Source organism: Scyliorhinus canicula, chromosome 4 (assembly GCF_902713615.1).
Source record: "Scyliorhinus canicula chromosome 4, sScyCan1.1, whole genome shotgun sequence".
NCBI classification, from domain to species: Eukaryota; Metazoa; Chordata; class Chondrichthyes; order Carcharhiniformes; family Scyliorhinidae; genus Scyliorhinus; species Scyliorhinus canicula.
This window is the reverse complement of record NC_052149.1, coordinates 194,347,001-194,359,701: the sequence shown is the minus strand read 5'-3', so window position 1 is coordinate 194,359,701 and position 12,701 is coordinate 194,347,001. Positions and strand designations below refer to the sequence as shown.

General features: G+C 48.7%; 1 protein-coding gene across 1 annotated transcript in view; it reads right to left on the bottom strand.

Moving 5' to 3' along the window:
* The window catches only part of LOC119965276 (short transient receptor potential channel 7-like), a 236,265-nt gene extending 223,868 nt beyond the window's left edge, over positions 1 to 12,397 (bottom strand). Inside the window, exon 1 of the mRNA XM_038795795.1 lies at positions 12,054 to 12,397. Within this exon, the coding sequence (XP_038651723.1) occupies positions 12,054 to 12,226 (173 nt within the window). The 5' untranslated portion in view covers positions 12,227 to 12,397. The remainder of the gene's footprint in view (positions 1 to 12,053) is intronic.
* Positions 12,398 to 12,701: the final 304 nt, after the last annotated feature.

Here is a 12,701-nt window from a genome sequence, read left to right as displayed (position 1 = left end):
CCCTGGGGCATTCTGTGCAGGCACTGGCCAAGTCCCAGGACTGGGCTGCCATGTGCCAATGCAACCTGGATATTGCAAAGGCGCTTCTCAGTATGGCCCAGTCACAGCAGGCCATGGCTGGGAATGTCGGCGGCATTGCCCGGGCGGTGGCGGGGGAGCCTCGGGAATGGCTCCGCTGGCACCACCATCCCATGGAGTAGCCCGGGGGCCATCGGGCACCCTGAGGGAGGAGGAGGTGATGGGGCCCGTGCCAGTGACTCCTGCAGGGGAGGTGCTGGAATACCGCAGCACTTCGGGGCTCCCCCCTCCTGTCCCTGGTGCACCTGGTGGGCAGCAGGCACCACGCCTCGCTGCACACCTGAGCAGCAGCCATGCTCATCCACTTCCCGTCGCCCAAGAAGACGTGCGCCAACGGGGACCCAGGTTGCAGGGCAGGATTCACAGCAGGCCGCCTCCACACCTGCTGTACCATCTGGGGAACCACCTAGATGTAGCATTAGGACCCGTTAGGCCAGAAAGTAACACACCAGTCAAGTTGGCATGGATGCAGGACACAGTTTAGTTATTGGGCCTAGGGCACAAGTCTGTAAATATTTGTGCACATTGAACACCTGTTACCACTGTTACAACCTGTCTCAGTGCTCTGTCTGATGGATGGGTGTGAGGAGTGGACTGGTCTGGTCTGGCCAGAAAGAGGGTGCGGTGCGGGGGGGGGGGAATGGGGCGATATTGTGGGTGGAGTGGGTTCCCCCCCTCCCCCCCCCCCCGACTGTCCCCACCACCGTCACCCCAGGGATTCGATGGGACCGTGTGACGGATTGGCCAGCTCGCATGCAGAGATCACCCAGGTGGATGGTGGAAAGGGCTAGCATGAGCAGGGGTCAGACATCGCCATACAATGTGGAGCACTAAAGCTCATGGCAGAGCAGGTTGTCATTATCCAACATCTCATGGACCAGACACCTGGTGTTACTGCAAATCCAGAGCCCACACCCAGTAGTGCAGCAGGTCTGTATCATGGAGGGAGCTGCAGGCGCGGGGGGTGGGGGGGAGTGGGGGGGGGGGGAGGTTTGGAATAGTGCAGGGCCTCTGGCCTGTCTCCCCACTCCAACTACCCCCCCAGTCGGTGAATCTGGAGTTGATCAGAGCGTCATACTGGAGGGACCCGCCAGAGCGCTCCAGGCACCTCAACCGCAACTTCTTTTTTAAAATTAAAATTTAGAGTGCCCTAATCATTTTTCCCAATTAAGGGGCAATTTAGTGTGGCTAATCCACCTACCCTGCACATCTTTGGGTTGTGGGGGCGAAACCTACGCAAAACACAGGGAGAATGTGCAAACTCCACACGGACAGTGACCCAGAGCCGGGATCGAACCTGGGACTTCGGCGCTGAACCGCATCTTCAGGAGGGCGAAGCACTGCTCGATCACGTTCATGGTTGTTTTTTGGGCATTGTTTTAGCGGGTCTCCATGTCGGCCTGTGGTCTCCAGATAGGTGCCATCAGCCAGGACCGCAGTGGATAACCTTTGTCACCACGGCAACGAGTACTGTGCCTGGACATCACCCCAGTCCCTTGGGGGGGGTGACCCCGGCCGCTTGGCCTGTTCCCTCATTACCCCACTCTCCCTCGGACCTGGCAGGGTGCCCACCACCCAAGCCAACCCTGCCAGTGTTCGGCCTGGCGGCCCACAGTCGCTCTTCTCTGTGACCTACCTCCTCTCTCTCCTTCATCAGCCACGACGCCGGTTTCACGATTTTTAAAAGCACAAGGGAACCGCGCCATCGGGAACTCGGCCCATCGGAGGAGAATCGCGGAGGCCCCAGAGAATACTGGGTCGGGCCCGCTAATGATGTGCAAACAGTGTTTACTGTACCTGCATATCCGGTATGTATTCACACCGTAGGTGAGGTGACGGAGAATCACGAATTGGCGTCAAATCGCCAGTTTTCGCAGAAAAATACTTCTCACTGAACTTCGGTACACGTGACAATAAACAAATCCAATCCAATCCAAACCACCGCCCGCTGCGATTTTGGCATCAGAACCGATTCTCTGCCCAATCGCGTTTTGCTATTTCAGCGTCAGCCAATGGAGAAGCAAGCCACAGAACTTTCCTGATGACTGATGTCAGGATAACTGATCTGTAGTTGCTCGATTTCTCTCTCTCCCTCCTTTCAATCTGCGCAAAATTGCCCAGAATCAAGTGAATTTTTAAAAATCATGGCCAAAGCATTCACCATCAGTCAGATTTTAGCCCCCTGATTTTCTTCAGTATCTTTTCTTTGCTCTGTTAATCACTATAGTTTCCTGACTCCTATTTGCCTCACAGGTTAATCTGTATTTCTGGTATATAACTTGTACCTTCTGCTGTGAAGACACACACAAAAACTTTGTTCAGTTTCTCTTCCACTTCTCCATTCTGCATGATAATTTCTCCTGCTTCTGCTCCGAAGGAACTATAAATTAGCATTTTTCTACATTATTGCACAGTGTGAGCATCACTGGCCAGACCAGCATTTATTGGTCATCCATAATTGCCCTTGAGAACATGGTGGTGAGCTGCCTTCTTGAACAGCTGCAGCTCATGAAATGTAGGCACACGCACAGTGTTAGGGATGGGGATTCCAGGATTTTGGCCCAGCACCAGTGAATGAATGGCAATTATAGTTTCAAGTCAGGGTGGTGAGTGACTTAGAGGGGAAGTTCCAGGCAGTGGTGTTCACATGTCTCTCCTGCCCTTGTCCTTAAAGGTGGTAGGATTCGTGGTTTTGGAAGGTGCTGCTGAAGTTGCCTTGGTGAGTTCCTGTAGATGGTATAAACTGCTGTCACTGTGTGATGAAAGGAGTGAATGTTCAAAGTGATGGATGGGGTGCTAATTAAGCGGGCTGCTTTGCCCAGATTGTGACAAGCTTCTCGAGTGTTGTTGGAATTGCACTCATTCAGTCAAGTAGAAAGTATTCCAACACACTCCTGACCTGTGTCTTGTAGTAGCTGTGTAATAGTGTGTTGTGATGGATAAAAAACTGTTTGGCAGACAGGAAATAAAGGAAATAAGCAATTCTTTTTCCAAATGGCAGGCAGTAACTAGTGGGGAATGACAGAGATTGATGCTGAAACCCTAGCTATTCACAATATATATTAATGTTTGAGATGAGGGAACTAAATGTAGTTTCTCCAAATTTTCAGATGACACAAAGCTGGATGGGAGGGTGAGCTGTGAGGAGGATGCAGAGATGTTTCAGTGTGATTTGGGCAAGTTGAGTGAGTGAGCAAATGTGGTATAATGTGGATAAATGTGAGGTTATCCACTTTGGTAACAAAAACAGGAAGGGGGATTAGTACCTGAACAGCTATAAATTGAGAGAGGGGAATGTGCAACGAGACCCAAGTGTTGTCGTACACTGGTTGCTAAAGTAAGCATGCAGGTGCTAAAGAAGACAAATGGTATATTGGCCTTCATTGGGAGAGTATTAGATTACAGGAGCAGGGATGTCTTGCTGCAGTTATACGGGGCCTTGGTGAGACCACACCTGGAACATTGTGTCGAGTTTTGGTCTCCTTTTCTGAGGAAGGATATTCTTGCTATAGAGGGAGTGCAGCGAAGGTTTACCATAATGATTCCTGGGTTGGCAGGACTGCAATATGAGGAGAGATTAAGTAGTTTAGGATATAATCGCTGTAGTTCAGAAGAATAAGGGGGGGATCTCATAGAAACCTACAAAATTCTAATAGGATTAGACAGGAAGGATGTTCCCGATGGTGGGAATATCTAGAACCAAGGAACACAGTCCGAGAATACGGGGTGAACCATTTGGACTGAGATGAGGAGAAATTTCTTCACCCAGAGAGTGGTGAGCCTGTGGAACTCACCGGGTCAGCCTTTGGAACTCACCGGGTCAGCCTGTGGAACTCACCATCACAGAATGTAGTTCAGGCCAAAACATTTTATGTTTTCAAGAAGAAGTTTGCTCTTGGGGGCGAAAGAGATCAAAGGTTATGGAGGGGTGGGTGAGGACAGACTCTTCAGTTGGATGATCAGTCATAATCATAATGAATGGTAGAGCTGGCTTGAAGGGCCAAATGGCCTCCTCCTGCTCCTATTTTCTAATTCTATATTTCTGTAATGCTCGTTTGAGACACGGTGAACCAAATTATCCTCCTTCTGTGCCGTAACATAGCTGTGGTTCTATGATTACCCCTGCCAATTTGATTCATCCCGTCCATATGAAGATTAAAGTCCTCAACCATTATATTGCTTTTGTAACAACCTGTAATAAATTCCTCTTTAATACTCTGTCTAATGGTATAACTGAAGTTAGAGGATATATAAACTACTCTTACCAGCATTTTCTGACTCTTGCTCATTCTTTATTAAAAAAATATTTTTATTCAATTTTTCAAGTTTTGCAACAATACACAGACCTCCCCCCAATGTCACTGCCCGCCACCTCTGACATCCTTTGACAGCAACTAGGTCCCCAAAATGTAAAACAAACAAGCCCCAACACCAGTGGGACCCCTCATCCTCTCTCAAAGCAAATTTCACCTTCTCCAAATACAGGGACACGATTAGAGCCCCCAGCCACATCGAAGCACAGGGGGTAGAAGCTGACCTTCACCCAAAGTGGACCTGCCTGCGAGCGATTAAAGGCTAAAATGTCCACCCCCGCTCCCATCTGCAGCTCCGCTGGTCTGACATCCCGAATATGGCCTTCAGGGACCTGGCTCCAAATACATGTGCAGAACCTCAGACATGGTGCTGAAAAACCATCCCCAATATTTTGCCAACTTTGGGCAAGGCCAGAACATATGGATATGATTGGCCGGGGCCTCACACTCTGCTCGCAACTCCCCTCAAGTCCTCAAACAGCCAGCTCATCCTTGCCTTTGTTAGGTGTGCCCTATACACCAGTTCTAACTGAACTAACCCCAGCCTCGCACATGAGATCGAGGCATCGACCCTCCGCAGCACCTTGCACCATAATCCTTCTTCCAACCCCATCCCCAATTCTTCCTCCCACTTGGCTGTAATCCCTTCCATGGACTCCTTGTCCTCCTCCATAATCCTACTGTAGATCGCTGAAACAGCCCTACACTCCAGCCCCCCCACCGACATTACCTCCTCCAACAACAAGGAGGATGATGCCGCTGGGAAGCTTGGGAAACCTTTCTTGCGAAATTCTGCACCTTCATATACCTGAAGCCCTCCTCACGGTGAAGTCCATACTTCGCCCTCAGCTCCTCCAAACTTATAAACTGCCCCTCCAGAAACAGATCCTTATTTTCTTTTACCCCTTTCTCCTTCCATCCACAGGACCTCACATCCATCCCACCTGGCTCGAACCCATGATTCCCTCTTATCGTCATCACCCTCGACCCTGCCCACAACTTGAAGTGCTGTCGAAATTGTGCCCAAATCTCCAGTGTGGCTACCACTACAGGATTATCCGAATACTTCTTCCCTGGGCGAACGTTTGAGGTGCCGTTGCCAACACCCGCAATCCTGACCCTTTACAAGAACCCGCCTCCATCCGCACCCATAAAGCCTCCGTCTCCTTACTCCAGCCCCATACCTTCTCCACATTCGACGCCTAGTAATAGTACAATACGTTCAGAAGGGCCAAATCCTCTGACTGCTGCTTCCTTCCTTACCCTAGCGACCTCCCCCCACCCACTCCCAAAAAACAAGACCAGCCTGTCCACCCCTCAAAAGAATGACTTTGGCATAAAGACCAGCAGACTTTGCAACAGAAACTGTGGCAGGATATTCATTTTTACTACCTGCACGACCTATCAATGACAAAGGGAGATTGTCCCATCTCCCCAAGTTCTCCTTCATCCTCCCCATCAGGCTTGTGAAAACGCCCCAAATTTCCTTAGCAACCCCATTATGTCCCTCACCGATGAGCCCGGGTTTGAAATGTACAGCAGCAGATCATCGTGTACCCAGACACCCCATGTTGCACCACAACCCACCCGTTTCAAACCTAATCTGCAAGATCTCCTTCACTGCTGTCTGCCAGCAATCGATTGGCCTTCACGTCATACTCATGCACAACCCCCCATTCTCGCCTCAACTGCTGAACCGCATTCTCCGTGGGCAGGAGTTCGCCGGCAACTCCTTCCTCCTCACCAAATCCCCCAGCTCCGGATCCTCTGAATATCTTCCGTCAACCTCCAAAATCTCCTCTATCAGTTGCTGCCGCTCCTCCCTATCCACCTTCACCTTGAATGAGATGACTTCACCCCTCACTACCCACCTTCAAAGCTTCCTAAACCACCAATGATGAGAGCTCCCCATCTCGGTTCAACTCCTCAACCACCTTCCCCACTTAATGCAAAAATGCAGGTGTGCCAATTAGATCTAACCTCCATGCCAGCCTCTAGGCCGGACCCTTCTCCGAGACCACATCCAGCCAGAGTGGAACATGGTCCGATATCACGATCGCCTAATACTCTGTCTTCTTCACCCCAGCTAACAGCGCCTTCCCACCACAAAAGGGTCAATCCTTAAAAAACGAGTACTCCTTATCCTGCGGTAGTAGAAACCACCACGGATTCACCCTTCCCATCTCCTTCATGAACATCCTTGTCCACCCCCCATGAAGGGACTAGTGAGCATGGTTGGGACCTGTCTACCTTTGGGTCCAACACCATATTCCAATCCCATTCACCGTCAAAGTCCTCACCAACTCCACTCTCATCGAGGCAAGGATCTCACCCACCCACCTCTTTAGCGAGATCACCATCTCTGTTCGACGCCTTTCAAAATGCTTCGAAAACAACCGCTCAAATTCTCCAGCCATCACTTCAGCTACCTTCTGACCCATGTTGGGCATGGCCCCACCCGATGTGCTCTCTCCCGCCATCTTTCCTCCTACTGCACCCCTCACCACGTTCGGCGGTGGACTTTCGCTTGCTCCCTTTTTCCCTGGATTCTTCTTTCTTGATTTTGCCATTCTACTAATATCCCACGCTTTCCCACAACTTCTCACAAAAATAATTTTTCCCTAAAACTGGATGTAAAGGGCATAAAAAAGACTACTCTGGCAGGCGCCAAAGATGCGACCTCCACCTACATGCTGCAACTGATGCCCTGACTCTTTCTATTCCTAATCTCCACACATGCTGATCATGCTTATAGTTTTTCTGCGCTAAGATCCTTTGTCATTAATGTCCTTCTGCCAGCCTTTAACACCGAAGATAACCTTCCTCCTTTCCATTCTGTTCAAACTGTTTACCTGGAATATTTATTTCCCAACCTTGGTCACCTTGTAACTATTGGGTGGGATTTTTCCATCCTGTCCATGGCCAGGATTTCGTGGTCCTATCAACAGTCAATGGATTTTTGACCACCTATCCAGAATTTCCATTCCAGAAAATCCCAGCCCATGTTTCTGTAAAGGAGATAAGTCTGAACCATTTATCTTTATTTATGCCGCTAATTCATCTATCTTATTGCAGATGCTCAACACATCAGATAAAGTGACTTCAATTTTATTTTTAACGATGATTCCCTGCATGGACCTTCACTATTACAAATTAAACACTTTGCCCCTTCCTGTCCCATGCAGCTTATCTTTAGCCACATTGATATACATTTTTTCTTGCCTTTACTTTTAATTTTGGATGTCTAAATCTCCCTTCATCCAAACTCTCCTCTCCTAAAACCATTTTTCCATATCCTCTCCATATTTGCTGTTGCATTATTGTGTACATTCTATCCCTTCCTGTCATTGGTCCCAGTTGAATTTGGGTGAAGACCACAAAAGTGGAAAGCTCCCTCTTTGCCCTGGACAATGCCACATGAATCAAAATCCATTTCTCCCACACTATCCTTTGGGCCATGCCTCCATCTTTTCTATGCCATTTAGCCCATGGCTCAAGGTAGTCCAAAGGAGTCCACCTTTGTGTTTCTGGTTTTTATTTTAGCCCCTAAGAGCTCACACTTCTGTAACTTAGAACCTTAGTTAGGCCACACTTGGTGTACAGTGTTCAATTCTGGTCGCCACACTACCAGAAGGATGTGGAGGTTTTAGAGAGGGTGCAGAAGAGATTTACCAGGATGTTGCCTGGTGTGGAGGGCATTAGCTATGAGGAGAGGTTGAATAAACTTGGTTTGTTCTTACTGGAACAACGGAGGTTGAGGGGTGACCTGATAGAGGTCAACAAAATTATGAGGGGCATAGACAGAGTGGATAGTCAGAGACTTTTTCCCAGGGTAGAGGAGTCAATTACTAGGGGGCATAGGTTTAAGATGCGAGGGGCAAGTTTTAGAGGAGATGTACGAGGCACGTTTTTTTTTTACACAGAAGGTAGTGAGTGCCTGGAACTCGCTGCCGGAGGAGATGGTGGAAGCAGGGACGATAGTGACGTTTAAAGGGCATCTTGACAAATACATGAATAGGATGGGAATAGACAGATATGGACTCCGAAAGTGTAGAAGATTTTAGTTTAGACGGACAGCATGATCGGCGCAGGCTTGGAGGGCCGAAGGGCCTGTTTCTGTGTTATACTTTTCTTTGTTCTAACTGAGTATCTGTTTTATTCCTTCACATGTCATGGTACCCCTATGCATGCATCATGACAATTACATCCTTCCCCTCCCACTCCAAGTTTCTCTCCAGCCCCAAGAAGATGTTCTTGACCCTGGCACAGGGCAGGCAACATAACTTCTGGAATTCACACTCATAGCTGCAGCGAACCATGACAATTCCACTAACTATACTGTTCCCACTACAACTACATTCCTTTTAACTCCCCCCACTTGAATGTTTTCCTGCACTATGTCACCATGGTCAGTCCCGGATCTCATCTACACAAGATGCAAGACTCTCAAACATTTTGGACAATTGCAGGGGCTAAGGCTCCTCTACTGTTACCTTCCTAGTCCCCATACCTGCCTCACTCGCAGTCACAGCCTGATGTCCCTGATCATGGACCAAATCAGAAGTATCTAGTATATGTGGTATGACTGCTCCTTGTCCAGGTAACTTTCCCTCTCCCTCATGCATCACAGTGTCTGAAACTCAGATTCCAGCTCTTCAACTCTGAGTCGAAGTTCCTTGAGCTGCAGACACCTACTGCAGATGTGATGCCCACCACTTTCCACATATCACACTGACAATGTCATTCATTCATTAAGTTTCAAGTTTTGAAATATCACTTGACTGTTGTTTGTAGTTATATTAAATATTTTAGCTAGTTAATCCACAAATGCAATACAATGCTTATATCTATCCAATACCGACTTAACCTACAGTGCCTGTTTAGAGGACTAAAATCTTAAAACTCAGCAACCAAATCACCCACCTGCTCAGCTGATTAATGCCTTTGATTGTTCCTCCTGCATCAAATGTTCACGGCAGTACTCTTCCCCTTCACCCTCAGTCCTGTTTGTCTCCACCCTCTTACAGCTATAGTTCTATAACAACGATTGCATTCATTGTTCACAAGATGCAACTTTTGTTCATTAAAATATGCGCCAGTCAATTGGGGCAAGGTAGAGCATCTGGCTTTTAAGCTATTGTGTCTCAAAAAATCTGCATCCCTTCACCCCAGGTCTTGTGAAGAATGAGTTGTCTGCGATCCTGTGACTCGCTGTTACATTCTGGAGATCACAGGGTGGGAGCTTGTCCTGATCCAAGTACATCCGTCACTATCTGATCACAGGGTGACATTAAACACGATGAACACTAAGTACTCAGAAACAGCTTCTTCCCCACTGTTAACAGACTCCTAAACAACCCTCTTATGGACTGACCTCATTAACACTACACCCCTGTATGTTTCACCCGATGCCGGTGTTATGTAGTTACATTGTGTACCTTGTGTTGTCCTATTATGTATTTTCTCTTATTTCCTTTTCTTTTCATGTACTTAATGATCTGTTGAGCTGCTTGCAGAAAAATACTTTTCACTGTACCTTTCTACACGTGACAATAAACAAATCCAATCCAATCCAAGTATATTACAAATCATTGACATTGACCCTGATTCAGCTAGCTGATAAAAAAAATTGTTTTTTTTAGAGAAGAGAACATAGGTGGGGGTGGGGGGGGGGGGGTGGAGAGAGAAAGATAAAGCAAACATTTGAAATGAAGTCTAATTGGAATCCAACTCCAGCTTGTTATAGTTTGGGGGCTGATCATTTATCATCAAATGTTGAAGTAATTGCCAAACAGTTGTTCCAAATTTCCCGTTACAGCTGAACGAGAGACATTAGGATCCCTCGGGCAGAATTGCGATCTCGGTGGCCAGACTTTAGATGGAAACATATGGAGAAATGATCAAATCTGAGGCTCGCTGGCTCTCGTCCTTAATCTTCCTTTCTGGGGAAATCACAAAGGCAACAAGTGTGGCAAATGAAAATGTCACAGCAGCAAGAGAGAGGGGTTTAATTCGAGTGTGTTGGGAGTCTGAAGCAACACACATTTGCTATCAGTCCAGGGCTATTACCCGAGGCAATGGCTGCATCACCCTCATGATAGTGTTACACTATTCCTGCGTAGTCTAACTCATCACAGCCGCTCCGTGTGGCATAGCTTGTCTGGGCTGCTTGATTCATTCACAGGTACAGTTTTTACAGATCTCCCTTTTTCCTCGCTAACCAAGTGGGAGTTAGCAAGGCAGCTAACTCTGCAGCCTCACAGAGGGGAGAACCTCACTTACGTCCACCCTTCACACAGCAATAAGTCTTTTAACCTGATCTTGCAGCTTGCCAGAGCTCCCCCCCCCCCCCCCCCCCCCCCCCACCCCCAGATATAATTTCCTTATGTGCAGGTCCCTACTTTATGACCTGCTAATCTCATTATTTCACTGCAATGTTGTTTATTCTATATCTTATGGTTGGCAGTTTCTGATTGTTCACCTGTGGGCGGCATGCCAGCACAGTGGTTAGCACAGCTGCTTCACAACTCAAGGGTCACAGGTTTGAATCCCAGCTTGGGTGACTGCTTCTGCGGTGTCTGCACGTTCTCCCTGTGTCTGTGTGGGTTTCCTCTGGGTGCTCTGGTTTCCTCCCGCAGTCCAAAGACGTGCAGGTTAGGTGGATTGGCCATGATAAAATGCCCTTAGTGTCCAAAATGGTTAGGAGGGGTTACTGGGTTACGGGGATAGGGTGGATAGGGTGTTGGCTTGAGTGCGGTGCTCTTTCCAAGGGCTGGTGCAGACTCGAAAGGCCGAATGGACTCCTTCTGCACTGTAAATTCTATGATTCTATGAGGTTTACACAGAGCCAAGGAGACAGTTTTTATAGACAACAAAAGCAGAAAGTACTGGACAATCGCAGCAGGTCTGACGGCATCTGTGGAAAGCTAACGTTTCCAGTCTGGATGACTCTTTGTCGAGGCTGACACAGAGTTTTCATACCAACTGGAAAAGTACTTTCGTCTCTCACAGTTCCATCAACGCACGCTCCAGCGGCTGTGTTGTTTCCGCAGGGAGGCGGGCGAAAGAGGAATTTCGAGGCGATGATGTCCTCTGCTGACCAAACCTATTGAACAAGGCGGGTGGCCAGCAGGGGGCGGCTGTTCGCCTCCTCTTGTCAAAGTGACGGGAACTGAAGGACATCCACAAAACCAATTGGAGCACCTATTGCTTTGAGATCGTTTCAATCGTGCGATTTTCAGGGAAAGAGAAGACACGGAGCCGTGCACGCGGGTGGAATGAACACTGCTGAGAGAGAGAGCTGTGTGCACAGCGGCAGTAACAGGTCAGCAATCTCAGGCATCTCCTTCACTCCGTTAAGATGCAACTGTGTCCTCTGCTGTCTCCATCTTTTCCAGGGACACGCAGGCTGCATCAAACAAGTGGTGCCTACCATGTATTCCCAACTCCCTTTAGTGATCAAAAAGCTCCACGTGAAAGGTGCCGGTCCCCCGAATTCAGTGCATTTATTCTAATACTCATGCAAAAGCCGCCAGCAGCCGCATCAAAGCGGGAGAAACAAACTTTAGCAGCCGGAGTTGTGTGCAGCCAGCATTCACAACGCTGAGGGTGAAGCCGGTGCACACACACACACACATCTCAGGCTCACACACCAGTACTTACATATGCTGCTGTCCCGGGCAGCGGTCGCCGCTTTGTTGATCTAGACCCTGGGACTCGGAGCCCGGGTAACCGGACGGCTGATGCTGGTTGCCAGGTTGCAGGCAAGGTCCGGACAGGTTGGGGCGGCTCCTCCGCACAACATTGTTCCTGGAGAGTTTGAATGACATGGGCATCAAGCGCCTTCGCCTCTGCTCATGTCCCTGCGCTCTTTAAATCTGCAGCAACTTGTCTGGAGCTCGCCCTCTTCCCCCCCTCACTGCCTGGCAGCACTGGCTCCTCTCCAAGCCTCGCCTGTCATCTCCCAGCAACTTACCAGGAGTGTCCAGGCGAGCTCGAGCTGGGACCCGCGACGTCACCACATTTAACCCACTGGCAGAGCCGGAGTTTCTGATCGGATGACGTACTGAAGAGAGGATTCAATTTAAAATGCAATATAAATCACCAGGGGACACAGCAAGCAGACAGGGGGACACCTCCTCCCAACCCCTCCCCTTTCACTGTGCACGCCCCCCCCCCCTTGCTCCGCGCCCAATGACACCCTTGTCCAAAAATCAAATGCAGCAACACTTTGAATTTGCAATCACCAATAATTAACTTGCTCGTCTTTCTGTGATGCCCGCAATTATTTTACCTTCGCGCCAACGCAGC